The sequence below is a fragment of the Syngnathoides biaculeatus genome, chromosome 1, assembly GCF_019802595.1.
Source record: "Syngnathoides biaculeatus isolate LvHL_M chromosome 1, ASM1980259v1, whole genome shotgun sequence".
Taxonomy (NCBI): domain Eukaryota; kingdom Metazoa; phylum Chordata; class Actinopteri; order Syngnathiformes; family Syngnathidae; genus Syngnathoides; species Syngnathoides biaculeatus.
The window spans coordinates 16,533,860-16,551,469 of NC_084640.1; the positions used below are offsets into that span (position 1 = coordinate 16,533,860).

At 54.2% G+C, this 17,610-nt stretch overlaps 4 protein-coding genes and 1 pseudogene across 7 annotated transcripts; 2 read left to right on the forward strand and 3 right to left on the reverse strand.

The window, feature by feature from the left end:
• The first annotated feature begins 75 nt into the window (after positions 1-75).
• LOC133502677 (major histocompatibility complex class I-related gene protein-like) lies at positions 76-3,854 on the forward strand (annotated as a pseudogene).
• A 3,981-nt stretch (positions 3,855-7,835) lies between these two features.
• Positions 7,836-9,944, reverse strand: LOC133502993 (saxitoxin and tetrodotoxin-binding protein 2-like). Of its 2 annotated transcripts, none has more exons than XM_061824047.1 (6): positions 9,246-9,944; positions 8,828-8,955; positions 8,668-8,759; positions 8,282-8,410; positions 8,075-8,194; positions 7,836-8,008 (listed from the first exon to the last, which is right to left on the reverse strand). In XM_061824047.1, exons 1-6 carry the CDS (start codon positions 9,381-9,383, stop codon positions 7,974-7,976), a joined length of 642 nt encoding a protein of 213 aa, XP_061680031.1. In that variant the 5' UTR covers positions 9,384-9,944; the 3' UTR covers positions 7,836-7,973. The 2 variants fall into 2 exon arrangements, 1 of the variants encoding a protein (XP_061680031.1); XR_009795599.1 differs by having other exon boundaries at positions 7,877-8,008; positions 8,278-8,410.
• Positions 9,945-10,144: 200 nt separating this feature from the next.
• LOC133503004 (uncharacterized) lies at positions 10,145-12,773 on the reverse strand. Of its 2 annotated transcripts, XM_061824073.1 has the most exons (7): positions 12,238-12,321; positions 12,111-12,152; positions 11,620-11,765; positions 11,030-11,094; positions 10,779-10,946; positions 10,283-10,381; positions 10,145-10,211 (listed from the first exon to the last, which is right to left on the reverse strand). In XM_061824073.1, exons 3-7 carry the CDS (start codon positions 11,763-11,765, stop codon positions 10,174-10,176), a joined length of 516 nt encoding a protein of 171 aa, XP_061680057.1. In that variant the 5' UTR covers positions 12,111-12,152; positions 12,238-12,321; the 3' UTR covers positions 10,145-10,173. The 2 variants fall into 2 exon arrangements, with proteins under 2 accessions (XP_061680057.1, XP_061680047.1); XM_061824063.1 differs by lacking the exons at positions 12,111-12,152; positions 12,238-12,321 and adding an exon at positions 12,355-12,773.
• A 242-nt stretch (positions 12,774-13,015) lies between these two features.
• Positions 13,016-13,795, reverse strand: LOC133503042 (cortexin-3-like). The gene has a single exon (XM_061824156.1). It carries the CDS (start codon positions 13,793-13,795, stop codon positions 13,559-13,561), a length of 237 nt encoding a protein of 78 aa, XP_061680140.1. The 3' UTR covers positions 13,016-13,558.
• Positions 13,796-13,843: 48 nt separating this feature from the next.
• On the forward strand, positions 13,844-16,791 carry ube2g2 (ubiquitin-conjugating enzyme E2G 2 (UBC7 homolog, yeast)). 2 transcript variants are annotated; one of them, XM_061824085.1, is made up of 6 exons: positions 13,844-14,442; positions 14,763-14,798; positions 14,967-15,012; positions 15,290-15,408; positions 15,894-16,034; positions 16,241-16,791. In XM_061824085.1, exons 1-6 carry the CDS (start codon positions 14,400-14,402, stop codon positions 16,351-16,353), a joined length of 498 nt encoding a protein of 165 aa, XP_061680069.1. In that variant the 5' UTR covers positions 13,844-14,399; the 3' UTR covers positions 16,354-16,791. The 2 variants fall into 2 exon arrangements, with proteins under 2 accessions (XP_061680069.1, XP_061680080.1); XM_061824096.1 differs by lacking the exon at positions 14,763-14,798.
• Positions 16,792-17,610: the final 819 nt, after the last annotated feature.

Genomic DNA, 17,610 nt, shown 5'->3' on the forward strand with positions numbered 1-17,610 from the left:
ATGTGTCAAAGTCAACGGCATGGCTGTGTGTGTGTGTGTGTGTGTGTGTCTAAAGACAATATTGTCGCGTTTCTTAACACGGGAGAAGCCTTTAAACAGAAAGAAAAGCACGTATTTGTTAAAAATCAAAGAATTCTTCATGCCAAAGTTTAAATCAACAAATACACTTGCAGTCCAAATTTCACTCTCATATTTACCGTCCCCAATAAAAGTGGTTCGTTTTAATTGTTTTTCTTTTTTTTTTTTTTAAGGCCCACCTTGTTTTGTTGTCTTGTAAATGGGTTTTTATTTCGATAAAAAGGATTTTAAACAGAAGAGCATTCACATCAAAATGATCATTTCCAAGATTTGGGTTTGTAAATAAACCCCTGGCCCCCGTTCGCCACTGTTTGTTGTTTGTTTTGACTGATTTTCATAGATCCCGACAACTTTTGCCAACATATACCCGCGATTAATGCGGGCAAACCAGTGTGATGAGAAGTTCACAGGCCGCGCCCACACGATTGCCTCAAAAGACGTTTTACTTGTTTCTTTTTTGTTGTCAAAATTGGCAAAGTGAGCTCATTCGAGTCACGTGGCGAAAGTGGCGCAGTTCGCAATGAGCCAGCGGGCTAAATTCTCATTGGCTTCCTCGGGCGTGGCGCTGTTGAGGGCGCGTCTTCCCGTTTGCGGTCGCTGTCCTGACTTTGCGTGTTTGTGCAAAACATGTCGGAGACGAACCTGCTCGTCGCGGCTCTGCAAATCCACACGGTGACGCCCGGTAAGTCGACAACTCACGTTGTTACGATTCGTTTCGATCCTCCTGACGTGACAATTTAGTTTTTTCTCTTTCAGCGATTCACTCGCTGATTTATTTCACCATCGTGTCCTATCAAATTCCGAACTTCCCCGAGTACTCGACTGTGGGTTACGTCGACGGCGTTGCCATTTCTCACGACGCCAGCCGGAGCGGGAAAGCAAAAGCCCTGCAGGACTGGATGAAGACGATCACGGCAGACGAGCCTCACCACTGGGACAAAGTGACGCGGGACTGTCGCGATAATCAGTACAGCTTCAAAGTCAACTTTGAAATGGATCGAGAGCGCCTCAACAGAACCGGAGGTTTGTGTACATTCCCTTTTTCGACGAAGAAGCTGTTAAAAGACGCCCAGGTCGCGATTCCGCTCAGGGTGTTGAATCGGCCTCGGCCGGACCGCTCAGGTTGTCCGGAAAGGCGTTTGGGTTGTCGAGCGCGAAGGGCGTCTATCCTTGTCGCCCGCCCGAGCGGACCAACCAGCCGCCCGCTCGCAGAAGATGGCCGAAGCGCTCTCTGGAGGACCGGAACCAGAGTCCGAGCCTCGTGCGGAGAGGTGACGACGACGACATCTAGTCAGAACGTCTGGACCTCCCGCAGCAGTTGAGGCTCCCGGCAGGGAGCAGAGGGCCAAGGTCCCCGACTTTGACCCTCGTGGCCCATCCCACAGGTGGTGAGCCCATCAGGAACTTAAAAGGCAAAAAAAAATGAGCGCCAAGTGGTCCATTTCTGATTCTCCTGAGCGGGGAGGGATGAAAGGAGTTTTTTTTTTTTGGGGGGGGGGGGGGCACGTAACAGGCTTTGCTTTGTCAGGGTTTGGCAGCGTACCATTGGGATTGTTTTCCTGGTTTACCTGCTCCTGTCCCGTCACGAAAATGTGATTTTGTGTGCCCAACCGCCAGGTGCTCACGTTCCAGGTGATGTTCGGCTGCGAATGGGACGACGAGACGGACGAGGTTGACGGCTTTCAGTACATCGCCTGTGACGGAGAAGACTTTCTGGTATTTGAGTTGGAGACCTTGAGGTGGATCGCGGTTCACCCCCAATCTGTCTTCACCAAACACAGAATGGATCAATGGGACCTGTTCAATCAATACAGGAAAAATTACTACACTGAGCAATGTCCGTCTTGGTTGAAGAGGTTTTTAATCAAGGGGAGGGACTTCCTCGTCGGAACAGGTACCCTCACGTTCTTGGCGGGACCACCCGTAGCATTTTCCCTTTTCGTCTCTCGCGCACTTTCTTGCTTGCCTTGGATGGATGGAGATCCATCGACGGATCACACATGCACGTGCTTTCCTCCTCTCGTCCTGTCACACTTTCGCTGCCCTCCGACCTCTCGGCAGCCGTGCTTCAGTGAGCAGAACGCGGCGTCACAGGCGGCGTTTCAAACGTGCAAGTGTCCTCGGGCAAGACACTGAACCTGAATTTTCCGCCCATTGCTGTACGAATGCGGACGAAAGTCAGGCGTTTGGATTCTCTCGATCCTTTCTTTTCTCAGGCCTTCTCTTTCAACCTTCCTCCTCTCTCGTGTCTCACTTGGCCCGTAGAGATTCCCAAGGTGTCGCTCCTCCAGAAGACGCCGTCTTCCCCGATCACCTGCCACGCCACAGGTTTCTACCCAAACAAAGCCGAGCTTTTCTGGATGAAGGACGGCGAACGGCTCCACGGAGACGTAGAGTCGGGAGAGATCCTCCGGAACCACGACGGGACCTTCCAGACGTCGGCGGCCGACGCGGAAGGCCGCTACCAATGCGTGTTCCGGCTGTCCGGGGGTGGAGGACGCTGTGGTCACCGCGCTGGACACCGGCGACATCCTGAGCAATGCGCGCATCCGAGGTGACGGGCATGTCGCCGCTCGAACTGGCGTGTGGCGAACACCTGCGATTCCTTTTGGAGCGATCCTTGATGTTTGCCGCTTTCCTCTCCCTTTGTTGCTGTGTGAAGAAGACGAAAAGTTGGCCACGGCGGTGGCCGTCGCCGTCCCGTCGGCGGTCCTGGCTCTGGTGGTTGTCGTGGTCCTCGCTAAGCTTTACGTGAGCAGACGAGGTGAGTTCGGTCTGCCCGGAAGGTCACGAGACGAGGTTGTTTGTTTCATGCCTTTGGTTTTGTTTTGTTTTTTTTTTCTTCATTCCAGCCGAATACGCTCCAGCCCGTAAGTCGAACACGTTAGCAGAAAAAGTGGCAAACCTTTGCGACCAAAGCGTCTCCGTCCCTCAGCGGTTGGCGCCCGTGGCGAGCTGACCTCCGATCCCGGGAGCGACAAGTGCACCGAGCTGCTCGAGGAGGGCGGCGGCGGCGGCGACGGCCTCGCTCGGGATCAGGCTCGGCCGGCGGCCTTCCGCGTCCGCCCATCTGCGCTCTGCGTCTTTCGCCGGCTGTCGTTTCCGCCCAAACACTTGCTGTTCTTCGTGAAGATGATTTGTCAAACCGGCCGGCCTTTGCCGTCGTGGAAGAGATCTCATCTTGTTGCTTTCTTCTGCCTTCGACATTTGGAAGAACCCTTAAGCCGGCAGCCAGCCACTCAGCCATCCCCGGCAAACGGCAGGCTGCTCGTCCACGTCTCTTTCTGGGAAGTCGTCCTTCACAGGCAATAATAAACGTTAACGTGTCTTTGGATCCGTCTTGATTTTAAGGGTTGATCGGCTCGAGCGAAACGGCCCCACTCCAACCCGCTTGGGGTTACTTTCCTATCGACGCATTTCCCACGACGCCGTCCTCCTGCTCCGAAACTGCAAAAAAAAGCCCAATTTCTGGCTCATGTGTCTTTCGAATTGTTTGTTGCATCCAAGCGATCAATTCCTTTGGAAGCTTTTCCGCCTCGGAGGCGCGCTCTCCATCCGTCGCACGGACTGACATCGCCGTGTTTCGACTGAGGTTCGGGACTTCATCAGCGAGGGAGGGTTTAGGAACGTTTGCCGTGCGCGAGGTTTTCTGGACGGAAGCTTCCGGAATTTTCCGAGCTGCTTCAAAATATAAAAAAGTGCCTTGACGACATTTTTCAACGTCGGTATCACGTTTGGCCTCAGTTTGGTCAAAGGAACTGTAAGAATGGCAAAAAGTTGTGCTTTCGTGACCCCCAAATTGTTTGAAAGGGATTTTAGGGAACGATGAATCGCTATAAAACGATTTTGAGTGGACCGCACCATGACGTCGGACGCAGGTAGCCTCCCCCCCCCCCCCCCCCGGCACCACTTCCTGCAAGTTTGCAGTGGGCGGGGCTTCACTGCCGCTTCTCGAGAAATGGCCGTCACCCCGCCGCCGACGTCATCCTTCGCCACTTCTGAGAAGACGCGAACACACTCGGTCGGACGCTCACGTTCCAGGACGATTTGGAAAAGTGCGACGAGATGAAAGGAAACATTCCAGGGTGCCCCCCCCCCCCACCCCTTTCCTTCAAAAGAACCGCGGCGTGATTCCTGTTCCGAGATGAGGACGCATTTTTTAGCACCGCGTTTTAATCGTCTCGATGGCCAATGGCGCGATGATGTCATTTTCAGGGGGCGGGGCCACGGGGGATTACTCAGGTCATTTTCTGCTTGATTCAAAATCCAGTCCACTTACAAAGAAATATCGTTTGAGTCAGACGGATATGTGTGTGGGGGTGGGGGCGTCAAGCGTGGGCGTTGATGCCTGAATGGCTTTTCGGTGGCCGGCCGATGACTCAGGTGATGTGTCATACTTAACACGCTATAAAGGGAACTTTCACACGTCGCGTACACACACACATGCTGGATTTGTTTATTCCACTCGGACCCACGACATGAGACGTAAGTTTGATCTTTGGTTCTCTTTTTTTTTTTTTTTTTTTTTGCGCGGCCAGGGCGGGCGTACGGCGTCGCGGGCGACCATTCATCGAACGGAGCAGCCTCCTTGCATCTTTAGACTGGTTGATGAGCTTCCCTTTGGCAAAAGAGGAACTTTGTTGAGGTGAATTGCTCAGGTTCATTTGGACAAAAGTTGAGTTTTGCATTTTGTTGCCCAGGAATTGAGCCGAAGTGAATTTGAACAGAAGTAGTGCATCGCCGCCCTTCTTTGGCATGTGTAGCGTATGTTTGTTTTGCATGTTCTCCCCGTTCCTGCGTGGCTTTTCTCCGCGTGGGTGCTCCGCTCCCCTCCTGCATCCTAAAAACGTGCTCGCATTCATTGGAGACTCTAAATTGTGATCGTGAGCGACGACTGTCGTCCGTCTTCCGTGTGCCCCGCGATTGGCCGGCGACCAGTTCGGGGCGTACCCCGCCTCTGCCCGATGACTGCCGGGATAGGCTCCGGCGCGCCACGCTACCCTCGTGAGGATGCGTGCTTGGGAAAATGGATGGAAGCCACTTGTTGGTGATATCCTCCTGCTTAATCCTATTTTTTTTTTAAGCGAAAAATGAAGAAACCCTTGCGAATGCCGCGGGCCCGCCGCCGTTCGGTCAGCGTTAGCATCTTCAAACGGGACGCCGACTCGACTGGACGACGGTCGTCAGGGTGTTGCGTGGTGGCGACCACATGACATCCTGAACGAACCGATTGCGTGACGCCCCCGCCCAAAAACGAAAACAAAAATGAAAAAAAGAAAACGTCAGGACGTCACAGACGATCGGCGCCTTCGGCCCGGCGGCTCGCGACGCGTGCGTATGCGCAGACGGTGACGTCGTCGCCTGCACGATTGCGCCGTCGGCGCGCTCGCAAGTTCGTGCCGAGAGTTCCGGCGTCTGGACAACGGAACGCCGCGACGTCATTTGCGGTCGTCGTGACGTCATCGGGGTGGGCGGACAAAAAGGTCACGGCTCTGACGGGCAGACGTTGTGAACCGCGTTGTTTGTGTCTCGTCTTCCCCGGCAGAGGCCGGAAGAGTTCATTCGGGTCGCCTATAGAACGTTAATGTGCTCGAGAAGCTCAAATGAGATCAAGTCAAAGTGGTTTAAGACCAGCTGCAAGGAACTAAAGTGGCGCTAAAACAAGCCAACTGTCATCCAAGAGGTGCTAAAAGACGCTAACGTGGAGCGTAAGTGAATCTCAAAGCGGTGGAGGTGGAGCTGAAGTGGAACCCAAACAAGCTGGAGTAGAACTAAACCTCACCCTCAGGTGAAATTCAAACAAACTCATATGAATATAAAAGACAAAGTGAAGCCAAGAGAAACTTGAAGAAGCCAAAGCGGAACGCCGAGGCAAAGAGCCGCTCTTTAGGAATCTCAAAGGAAGCGTCCGGAACGTCAACCAAAGTCGAGTCAAAAAACCTGAAAGAAACCAAAGTGCTCCAAACTTCAAGTTAGCGTCAATGGAAAAGAAATCAAAGTCAAACTAAAGAAGAAGCCGCGGTCAAAGTCAAAGACGGCGGCCCCGGTCGCCGCCTCGGCCCGTCGGAAATTCGCCAGAGGAGAAATGTGGGAAGTCGGTCCGCCGTCAGCGAAAACCCGCGCACGGGCGAGGTCCCGCCGTCTCGGTGCAATCACTAAAATGAGCGCAAAAGGTATTTTGCTCATCGGCAAACTTGCCTTTGACTCCCTGACGCCACCGCAACGCCGTCGCCTTCCTCATCGCATCTTTTCTCGCTTTTTCCCGGCCAGTGCTGCGTGACTCCGCCTCCGGCGCGCTGCGCCTGCTGCCGTTGGCCGAGCTGCTGCGGACCTCGCGGTGCGGCCCCGCCCGCGACGCCGTCCTCGGCGACGCGCTCAAGGCGGCCGCGTAGACGCCATCGGGAGGACGGCGGAACAGCTGCAGCGCGGGGTCGCGACCTTACCGCCCGTCCTCTCTGGCGTCGGCGTTTCCAATTGAAAGTTTCCGTTTGTGTTCCAGCGCGATGAAGATTTGTTGGAGGTCCGACTGGAAACTCTTCCCGTCGTGATGATGACGGCCGCTCACTTTCACACATTGAAGGTAAGCGCCACTTTCGACGGCTTTTCCCTCCATCGCCGGGCAAATAAATGTGCCGCGTCGCGGTGTGAATTCCTCACGTTGAGATGCTTTACGTTGAAACGTGAAAACGCGATCGGGAACTTTGCGGCAGTCGCGATTGTGGATGGGCTGGGAAAATCGCCCCCCGCCCCACCCGGGAGAAACGGCCACATTCACTTTCCCGGAGAAAAGACGCCGCCGTTTGTCGCCGCAGGCTAACGAGAGTTTGGCGGAGCTGCGCCCGCGCACGTGGATGCTGCGCGCGCAGGTGGCCTGGCTGGAGGAGGCGGCCCGCGACGCGGGTCTGCGGGGGGCGCCGGCGCGCACCTGCTGCGGCTGGCCGCGCTCGTCGGGACGGCGCTCCGGCAGGTGAGGCCCTCGGCGCCGGGACGACGCAGCGAGCGCGACGTCCGCCTTTTTTGTCTCTTTCAGACGGGAGCGTCCGTCCCTCCGGCGCCGTCGCTTCCGACCCCGCCCGCCGTGGCGTTCGACGCCCTGCGCTACTGCGCCGAGATGGGTCGCCGGCTGAAGGTTTTCTCCGGCTGGTCCCGCCGGCTTGTGCGCTACCTGCGGCGAACGGCGACCTGTCCCCCGAGGAGAGGGTGAACGGCAGCCGGAAGTCCTGCGCGGCCAATCGGCCCTTCTTTTCCGCCCGCCGCTAGTCGTGCACACGCAACATTTGACAGCCCGTCGAAAGGAAACTTTCGGTACTGCACATCGCGGGTACGCCGCTGGTCCGTTCGCACGGATACGGTTGGTTGCCTATTGGGCGGCCATGTTGGGCGGGGCGACATTCCCATCTAAGGAAATATATGGACCTTGAAATGCTAAAACTTGATGCAAAAAAAGTGTTTGCTCTCAACACATAGAGTAACATCATTTTATCAGTTTGCTCTCCGTGTAATTTAAATGTATATATATATTTTAATATTGGCTAAAAACAATGCCCACAATTACTTTTGCATGTGAAATTGTATTTGTAGTAGTCCCACGCCACTTCGTACAAGCGCACGCGTGGCAACTTCTTCCCCGTTTTCTTTTTAGCCGCCCTCGCTCAAAATGGCCGCACGGTCGAGCATCATCTGGCAACTCCAAACTCGTTCACATTGATAACGCGCGTCTGTATGTTTTGTCATTTCCTATTTATGATGAGGACGAGGTGCCGGCGTCTCGTCCTCGTGCCTGACGGAGTATTGAATGAGCCCCACGATGGCTCCTTTTGTACCCGTTTATGTTTCTTTGAATAAAGTTGACGCGATCATGCATCCACACAACTGTCGTTTTATTTTGGTATTCGTCACTGCTCCAGAGTCGAGTCCGCCGCGCAGAATTCTGCGAGGAAAGATCGAAAGTTTAGTCGTCCGACGAATGACTCGCTGATCCGACGGCCGGTCTCACCTGCCGCGCCGTCGTCGATGAACGGTTGCCTGGGGACGAAGGACGAGCACTGGACCGTTCTCGCCAGCTTCACGCGTTCAACTTGCAACTGGGACGAATCCACCCGATGGCCGACTCTCGCTGCACGCACGCACGCACGCACGCACGCGCACTTTTAACGGCGAGTGTGTGTGGGCGTGTTGGCGCACGGCACGCACGCGCACCCACTGTAGCTGAGCAGGAAGCGACCCATCTCGCCAGCCTCAACAAACATCAACATGGCCTCCGACGACCTCTCGTAGAAATGCAGCTTGAAGGAAGCGTTGATCGGCAACAGCGAACCGTTGCTCATCGCTCCTGACGCGCGCGTGCGCGCGCACACACAAAAAAATAATAATTGCTCCTTACGATTATTTGGAATTCCTCCCTCGAGTTCCAGACCACGATTCCCGATTTCATAACACGTGGTTAAAGCTTTTAAAGCGCTTCCATTTTTGAAAAGCGACCAATTCCAGACCTCCCCCCCCCCTCCACCCGCCCTCCTCCCAAAAAAAAACCCCAAGCAACAACTAATATTTGATACCGCGGCATCGCGACGGATGTGTGCGACTCACTGTCAAGGACGGCCTCCAAGACCAAAGGGTCCGCGGCGGCGGGGTCGGCGGGAGCAGTCAGGTTCAAGGAGTACGTCACGCATGAATTATCGCTGCAACGCACCAACGCGACTTTGCGTCAAACGCGAGGACACGCCGTGACACGGGCGCGCTCGCTTACCGGTACTTGTTCCTCTCCAGCAAGCGCAGGATCTCCCGTTTGGGGTGCAGACTCACGTGCGAGCTGGCCAGATTGGAAATCTGCAGGAACTCGGCGGCGCCCCAATCCAGACGCCACTCGCCCAACACCTGCGCGAGACCGCGCCCACCCCGACTCTCTGCAGCCGATCACATTTAGTCTTCTTCGCAGTCGTCAGTGTGGATCGAAAGCTACGTAAAGGCGATGTCTGGAATTCGGCTACACTATTGTGGATGTGCGTAGTTGAGGCGTTCCCGATCGTCAAGGGCGTGTGTGTGTGTGTGTGTGTGGGGGGGGGGGGTGAACGACGGCTCACCACACCGACCCACTGCTGCTGCTTTTAATACGTTGAAATACATGCAGACCCGCGGTCCGGAACCGCCGGGCCAAGACCACGTACCTGATCCAGGTGCTTGGCGGGGAGGGGCTTGTAAGCGTCGTCGCAGGCGTCCAAAAACTGCGGGGGTACGTAGGTCGTCGCGGCCGTCATCGTCGCCAGCGTCATCATCATCATCGTCGTCGTCGTCGTCGTGGCCATCTTAAGGTCGTCGTTTTCTGCTCTCCGTCTGCACAGGGCAGAGTCAGGGCCCCGCCTGGCGTCGGGGGGCTTTTAAGGCCGCCCCCGCCCCCGGCTCACCCTCACACAGATTCCAAAGTCTTATTTTATTAATTGCTCATCAAATGATGTTCAAAGGTTATTTGCTTTGGCTTCTGCCGCGCGTCGAGTCACCGAGCGTTTCTAAAACAACGCGACAACAAAAGACGTCATTCGCGAGAATGACATTCAAATACTTTGAATCGGTTCAAACCATGCAAATATGAGCAAAGCTAATAAAAGACAAAGAAGTCTGCCGGCGCCCTCCACACCTGGCCTCATGGATGCTAATGAACCCCAGAGAAAGAGACGCAGATTGTCCGGGCTCCCCCTAGCGGCGCGTCAAACAATCCCCGCCCCCCCAACCGATCTTTTTGGGCAGAAAATTACAATTCAGGATTTTTGTTGAACGCGAAATATCTCGTCTTTCTCGTGCAGTCAATGAAACGAAACGTTTTCCGCAATTCGCTCGCACGCCATCGGGGTTGCGAGCTAACCGCCCGATCCTCTTTTGAAAGGCTCGAACGGGTCCGCCCGTCTGACTTGCCGAGCCCAGAGCGGTCCGCTGGGCTGACTCCGACTGGCGACCGGTTCAGGGCGGGCTCTGGCCCCCCGAGACCGGGATTTGCGCGCTTGAGGACGGGCGCGCGGGTCGTCGCTCCCGTTAACGGAATCATTCTTTCGAAACACACAAGAAATGCACGTTTGTCCTTCATGACAAGTTTATTGAGCTTCAGCTGATCATGATGATTTTGTGGCCGTCGCAGAACTCTGCGGGAGAAACAGGAAATACATTGAAAAAAGGCCAAGATGGTCCCGAGCGAAGCCGTGGCGCCCCGAACCTTTTTTGGGGTCCATCGTGAAGACGGGTTCTCCGGAGAAGCCCAAGCAGCTGGCCTGCTTCTGGAAGCGTTGCAAGTCGGCGTCGCTCACGTGGTTCCCTTCGAGACACGATTCACGTCGGAAAAGGTCATCTTTTGGGCTGGCGATATTCGATCCAAACGTTTGGAATGGAACGGAGCAGTTCGTCGCGTTTTTGCATTTGCCAAATATCGGAATGGCCCTCCAAAACATGTGCCTTGACGCCACCGAAAGACGAAGCTTCCAAACTCACAACTAGCCATGCTAACTCTTAGCCTGTCAATGGACTTTGCCATTTTGTTCCAGCATTGAGCTAGCGGTGCCGTCTTTGTTTTCGGCTCAATTTTGACTTCGGCTACACGGAATAATGGTAGACAAAACTCACAGAAAGCGCAAAGCGCGTCACGTCACTGGCGCGTCCGCGGATCGCTCCTTCACCGACGCCGGCGCGGTTCAAAAAACCTTCTGGCTCCTCACCAAACAGGTAGAGGGCACGGACGGCGATCTCGTCGTCGACGGCCTCGTCCAAGTGGATGTTGAAGGCCTCCAGGAAGGTCTTGAGGTTGCGAGCCGTGCTGTTGATGCTCAGCACTTGGCAGCCGTCGCAGGTGGGCAGCAGGTGGAAGCGCGACGAGATGTCTCGCACTGAGGACCGCAAAGAACCTCGGTCACGGTCGACGGCGGACGGACCGCGCGGGAGACGGGCTCAAACCGCAAAGATGGCTGACTTTGGGTGGACGCCACGTCGCCGTCGATGGAGATGTTGACCCTGGTGCCGTAGCAGGTGCCGTTCCTGGGGAAACGAGACCCGCCCGTGAAAAGCGCGTCGGGAACACGTTTACGAGAAAGAGCCGCCAAGAAAGCGCTGGCCAGAGCCGTCAGACCGTCGCGAGAGGTCCGTCCGCGCTCGTCCGAGACAGAGCCGACCGCGAAAGACTAAAAGTCAAAAAACAAAGTCACGACAGCTCAGAGCTGCAAACACGGGTCGGTCGGAGAGTCTCCAAAAAGTCACCGCTGCTGTAAAAAGGTCGGGGCGCCGGTCGTGGGCCGGGGGGGTGGGGGGGGGGGGGGCGCTTTGCACCCTCAACTGGTCGCCGGTCAATCACAAATAAACAAATAGCGTGGCGGGGCCTCGATTTAGAGTCTCCAATGAATGCGAGCGGGAGCCGCCAGGAGAGCCACGCTCGCGCCACGGGGATTCGAACCCCGGAGGCCGAACGCTCGACAGCTCGGCCACTGCGGCACCGGTCTGAAAACAAGAAAATTCACTCCTAAAAGAGCTGCGAAAAGTCGCCAAAGCGTCGTCACTTGCACTCACATCTTCATCTCCTCGTAGAGGACCACATCTTTGTCGTTGTGGGCGGCGGCGCTCAGGGTGACGCGAGTGCTTTCGGTGACCCGGAGGATGGCGTTGTAGGCCGCGTCGTCGGTGAAGGCCGAGATGAAATTCTTCTGGCCGAACATCTGCGAAGGTCACGCGCACGCGTTAGTCGCGCTCTGGCAAAAGCGAAGCGCGACTCCGCGACGTTGCGGAAAAGGCAAAAAAAAAAAAAAAAAAAATCACGAAAAAAGAGACGGGAAGGCCGCAATGTACGCGCAACTCTCGTGATCGCTCGCGCGCTGCCGTGACGTCGGCGGCGAGTAGAAAGAAAGCTTGGCGAACACGAGGCCCGGGGGGCCAGATCTGGCCCGCGAAGGTAAACCACGTGGATCGACTTCCGGGATTTTTCTAAGAAGATACGTTTCAAATTGTCATATCAGAAACGATAACCTTGAGATATTGCAAGCAGTTGACAAAAAGAACAATACCTTTGATTTCTGATTCCAAACCTCGTTACGCTACCATGTGGCCTGCGACAAAAAAATGACTTTGACGTTTTGTGAAATTATTGTGCAGGTGCTAGTGCGAAAAAAGCCATAAGAGACAAAAACATACTCGACTGGCGACTGTAGCTTCTGCCGCCTAGCGAACGAACGTGTAATTGTCGCGCACCTGTTTTTTTTTTTTGGGGGGGGGGGGGGGGGGGAGAATCCTCATTATTTTGTTTGTCACCTGTTGGCGGTCGTCGAGCGACAGCGGCGTCACCAACGGCGCGCAGTCGTCGGGCGTCGGCGCGCCGACGGCGGCCGAGCAGGCCAAAGCAAACAGGATGACGAGGCGCGCAGTTTCCATGGCGACCGAAGACGAGTCGAGTCGAGTCGAGTCGAGCGAGGAGCGCCGAGGAGCGCCGAGGACCGGGACCCCGCCGCCTTTATAGGCCGCCTTCCGGAAGGTTCGCGTGCACGAGCGCCTCCATCGATCGCATTTCCAAACATTTGGTCAGAAACTTCGGTGGAAAGGATTTTGCCACACCTTCCAAGTCTTTGATTTCCTGCTTTGTCTTTTGCAACGAGTCGACAGCAACGCAATTTTTTTTTTTCCTTGTTGGACTCACTACAAAAACTTTTATGAATGTTAACCTGAGCCCTATTGCTCATATTGCGGCATACTCGGTGACATTTGTTCAGTTGGATTTTGCAATATTTGTGAACCTTGAGCAATGTTTGTTTTCATTCACAAACAGTTTTGGGTCAATAAGGAACTTTTGTACATGCGTGGAGGGTCCGGGGGGGGGGGGGGTCAGTGGGTCTTTGTTTGCTCGGCCCAAGACATCAATGAGGGACCTCGTGCCCCCCCCCTGCAGTCCCACTCGGACTTTCAACGTGATTGCAAAAGACATCACGAGGCCGCAAAACATTTGGAATAACCCGATGGACACTTTGGGGAAAAACATGTATTAGTCAGTTTATTGGTATTATCATCAGTGTACATATTTTTTTATGTGAATTTATGGCGATGAATGAGCTATATCATGCACACAAATGACACGATATTGAAATATAGCGTTCGGTTTACAGCAAAATTTCGCTTAACCCTTTCCATACTCGACCAGATGCATCAAAGCTCGTTATGATAAACGCACAAATTCATATTTCATCATTCACAGATTAAAAACTCGCCCTTATAACCTTTGCACGCCCCCGAAATGCTTTTGAATCGGAGACAAACCGACCGATTTGAACCGATTGTCTTAAGTCGACCGACGGAGCCCCTTTAGAGCGCCTCGTTGTCGGCCCCGAGCGGGTGCGCGTCACTGAGGGAAGGAAAGAAAAAGTTGCACACGGCAGCCATCTTATTCTCTGCTCCTCACTCAGTCCGGTCAGAAGGCAGCAGGTCAAGGCGTCTCCCGTCGCCTCGTCCCCGCTCAGGCCGCCCGTCAGGAGACGACGCCGTAGTCGAAGGCGCCCTTGTCCGTGCAGTCGGTCCAGTTGGACGCCGGCATGCTGCGGTACGGGTCCAAAAGTATCCGGAAGCATCGCACCACCAGCAGGCCCAGGAAGAACAAGAGGACGAGGACCAAGAGCAAGGCGGCACGCTGCTCCGGGGTGAGGAGGGAGGAAGACCGGGAGTCCGGGTCCGGCGCCGCCGTGCCGCCGTAGAGCTGCTCCGTCATCTGGGCCGCCGGGACGCGTCCGGAAGCGACAAAACGGGAAAAAGACAACTCGTCGGGGGTCGGACTCGCTGATCCAAAAATAAAGACCGCTTCAAGCGGCGTGGTTAAAATTAGTCTGACGGCTCGTCAGACCGCCGCGTCGCGTCACCTGCCACAAAATACACATAGCGGCCGGCGCGTCTTTAAGCGTACTGTACTCGTGTTTTTATGTATCTATATTAACACACACAAAAATCGAGGTTCCAATAACAGGCTGAGTTGCGGTAGCTCGCAGAAAGGGCTAAAGCATTATTTGGCCTTCAAAACGTTGCGTCTATGTGGCCGCGCCATTTGCACAAAAAGGAAAGAAAAAGCAGGAAACTTCATTTTATTTTCCGTCTCTCTTTTGGGTGCTTTTTGCGGCACTTATCTTGTCAGCAAACACAACATTTTGGGAGTCTAAACAAATCAAGAGGAGGGTGAGTCTGTGTCGAAAACGGAATCCAGTCAACGAAGCACCAAGAACTGTTTTTGCGGCTTAACCCAAGCTGGGGTCACGCACGCGCCGAGATGCGCATGCGCGCGCGGACCTTCGCGCTGTTGTTGCGTGCAAGGCGACACGGCGATGGCGGGCACCGCGCTGAAGAGACTCATGGCCGAATACAAACGTGAGCTCGCCGACACCGATACCGATACCGACACCGACACCGACACCTTCCACAACCCCGTTCGAGTCTCGTCGAGGGTTCAGACCCAATCGCCCGCCCGCCCGCGGGGCTTCCAGAATGTTCCACGCTGGGAGGACGACAAACGTCCGCCTGCTACTTCAGCGCTTTTTGTGTTCGGGTCACGCGCGTTTAGCTTTAGCCGCGCGATGTCGAATTCCTCAAGCCGCCTGCCTCGTTCGCCTCGTTCTGGTTCTTAGCTAAAGGCTCGTTCGCTAGCTTGCCGGAGCAGAGCCGGAAGTAACGCGTCTGCTTCCTTGCAGAGCTGACCCTCAACCCCCCGGAAGGAATCGTGGCAGGTACGGCCAAAGATGGCGGCCGACCACACCCTCGAACACTCCCGTGAAGCTCCTGCGCTCATTTCAACCTAGTTCCTTCACATGAGGCTCCTCTTCTTGTCACATTTCTGCACCGAGACGGGAAGTATGTCTTTGTACGCACACGTGACGTGACTGCGTGTTTTGCAGGCCCTGCCAACGAGGAGAACTTTTTTGAATGGGAAGCGCTCATCATGTGAGTTTCGAGGCCAAACGTTTGCCGCCGGCCCCGCCTTGAGATACGAGCCGGCTCTTTTCCGCTTGGGCCGCTTGTTTTGCTTTGACTTGCGAGCGCCGCGCTCTGGCTGGCAAGTGGACTGGAGCCACTTGACAATCAGCGGCCAAGCCCGAGTTTCCTCAAAAATGGAGAATTCCAAAGAAAGGAACAAATTCAGCTCGAGTCTCCAGGCGCCGGCCCGTCGACGGCGTAAAAGAAAATCCACGTTTCGTTGCGTTTGTGTCGCCGCCGTCAGGGGCCCGCAGGACACGTGCTTCGAAGGCGGAGTCTTCCCGGCCGTCCTCACTTTCCCCTCCGATTATCCTCTCAGCCCCCCCAAGATGAGATTCACCTGCGACATGTTTCACCCGAACAGTACGTCGTCCTCAATATTTATGGCTGCGTCCAGCTTCAAGAGAGAAATATTTTTGATGGACACTACTGCAAGGCGCATTCGACGACGGGCCCGTAACCCGCTTAGGAAAATAGCTCACTGGTTTTGGGACCTTGTGATTTTCTAGGAAGGTTAGAAAAGTGTATTCATTTGAAAATGTACACACTGGCAAATTGTCACGTTTGTTGTCACCCCGAAGACGGGGAAGCAGCCAAACGGGCCGTCTTCGGACTCCTTTGCAAATGTCGCCGGCGTGACCAAAGGTCGTGTCGTTCACGTCCTCGGTCATCGTCTTATGAGGCGTCTCCGCTTGTTCCGTTCGCCAAATGTCAATCCGGAATGTCCGCTGTCGGGGGGGGGATCATCTCGCTCCAGTTTTTGTTGACTCGCGGCGGCGTCCTGAAAACCAGGCGGAAGGATGCGTGAGGTGATTGTGTGTTTTTTTTTTCGCCTGGCCTCCCGATAGTCTACCCCGACGGCCGCGTGTGCATCTCCATCCTGCACGCGCCCGGCGACGACCCGATGGGTTACGAGAGCAGCGCCGAGCGGTGGAGTCCGGTCCAGAGCGTCGAGAAGATCCTGCTGTCCGTGGTTAGCATGCTAGCAGGTAGCACCGCCGGCCGCGCGACGTCGACTTTGCGCGTAATCATCCGTTGCCGCCGTATCGAATGTGTGAAGATAACATTCCAGTTGTGGTCCTTTTTGTCGTATATTTATGAGATTTGGGTTTTGGATCCAAAGTGTGTGTGGCAAAGAGGCGTTAGCATGCAAACTGATACCTCCCCCGCCCCCCTTTTTTTCTTTCCCTCCTAGAGCCAAACGACGAAAGCGGCGCAAACGTAGATGCCTCGAAAATGTGGCGCGACGACCGGGATCACTTTTACAAACTGGCGCAGAAGATCGTACGCAAGTCCCTGGGCTTTTAGTGACGACGTCACGCGTGTGGTGGTGCTTGTTTGAAAGCCGCTTGGGCCCGCTCACATATTTTTGCACGCTGCGATTGGCGCGGAGGCGGAGCGCCCAAGCCCCGCCCGCACCACGAGGCCCGTACTCCTTAGCGCTCGTTGGCCGCGCAGGACCGTCACGTGACAAAACGCGGACGGCAAGTTGTCACGTTGTCGTTTGTACGGATTCCGGTATGCATTTGACGTACTGGTGCCCTTTTCGGTCTCCCGGTCCAACTTGAAACTGGATATCAAGGAGAAATGTTCCCAGCGCTTCAAGGTGCCCACTATTCATGCGACGTGTGTGTGTGTGAGTGAAAGCGATGACATTATGAAAATGTTTTTGTTCAATTTGACATCTTTGACGTGAAGCGACTGTTTGACAAAGATGTCAAATAAACACCAAATTGTAAATGTGCACTTTCCGCCTGTTGTAATCGTCTTTGCCTTTTTTGTCAACGCTTAAAAATGAAAAGTACATCAGTGTGTGATCATAAAAATAAATGACGCGGAACCTGATCAATAAGGTTAATAATAATAATAATGCATTTTTGAAAATTATAATCGCGTTCAAGGATTTGAATTGTTGGTTATTGGTCATCAGAGCCAGAACGTGATTTTAAATACTTCCTCAATCGTAACAAGTAACGGTACAGTCGAATGAAAAATGTAATAAATTGAAATGGTATGACCTGTTTATGTCAAGTCTTCTGGAGTTACAAAATATGCGCTGTGTATAATTAAATTCACTCATTTAATGGCAGGTTTGCTTTTATTTCACGTCTTTGTACAATCACATTTAAGTAGAACATCAACGCGAACTATGATGAGACTCGTGCGATATAATGAAATAATTTTGCCTTTTTATTTCTTGGTCAGAAAAAAAAAGAAAAAAGAAATTAGAAATGAGAAATCCCGCACTTCTTCCTGGCAACGTAACCCCTGCTGCAACATGATTGGCTACGGCAGCACGGAAAGGGCATGAGTCGTACATTTTCATGTCAAACGCACAGTAGGACATTTGTAAGAAATAAAGAAAAGGTCTCCTCGGGCGAAAGACGGGATGGCGGGGGAGCTTAGTGGGCTACAGTAGAACGCCACGACACGGAATCTTTTTCGCCTGGTTGGAGTCGGTTGTCTCCTCACCGGGATACAACATACAGCCAGCCAATCATAGTGCAGCGTCGAGTTTCCTGCAGCCAATAACAGCGCAGGGGATGGTTGCAATGGTCGGCGTGA

Bases quoted from the DNA above. Each gene is read 5' to 3' on its own strand.
- LOC133502993 (XM_061824047.1), bottom strand. From the start codon at position 9,383: ATGGCCACGACGACGACGACGACGATGATGATGATGACGCTGGCGACG. The intron at 8,956-9,245 runs GTACGTGGTCTT...GGTCTCGCGCAG, and splicing joins CCGCCAAGCACCTGGATCAG to GTGTTGGGCGAGTGGCGTCT. The intron at 8,760-8,827 runs GTAAGCGAGCGC...GGTGCGTTGCAG, and splicing joins CTGGAGAGGAACAAGTACCG to CGATAATTCATGCGTGACGT.
- LOC133503004 (XM_061824063.1), bottom strand. From the start codon at position 12,474: ATGGAAACTGCGCGCCTCGTCATCCTGTTTGCTTTGGCCTGCTCGGCC. The intron at 11,766-12,354 runs GTGACAAACAAA...TGACCTTCGCAG, and splicing joins CGCTCGACGACCGCCAACAG to ATGTTCGGCCAGAAGAATTT. The intron at 11,095-11,619 runs GTGAGTGCAAGT...TCGTTTCCCCAG, and splicing joins CTCTACGAGGAGATGAAGAT to GAACGGCACCTGCTACGGCA.
- LOC133503042 (XM_061824156.1), bottom strand. From the start codon at position 13,795: ATGACGGAGCAGCTCTACGGCGGCACGGCGGCGCCGGACCCGGACTCC.
- ube2g2 (XM_061824085.1), top strand. From the start codon at position 14,400: ATGGCGGGCACCGCGCTGAAGAGACTCATGGCCGAATACAAAC. The intron at 14,443-14,762 runs GTGAGCTCGCCG...GCTTCCTTGCAG, and splicing joins ACTCATGGCCGAATACAAAC to AGCTGACCCTCAACCCCCCG. The intron at 14,799-14,966 runs GTACGGCCAAAG...CGTGTTTTGCAG, and splicing joins CCCGGAAGGAATCGTGGCAG to GCCCTGCCAACGAGGAGAAC.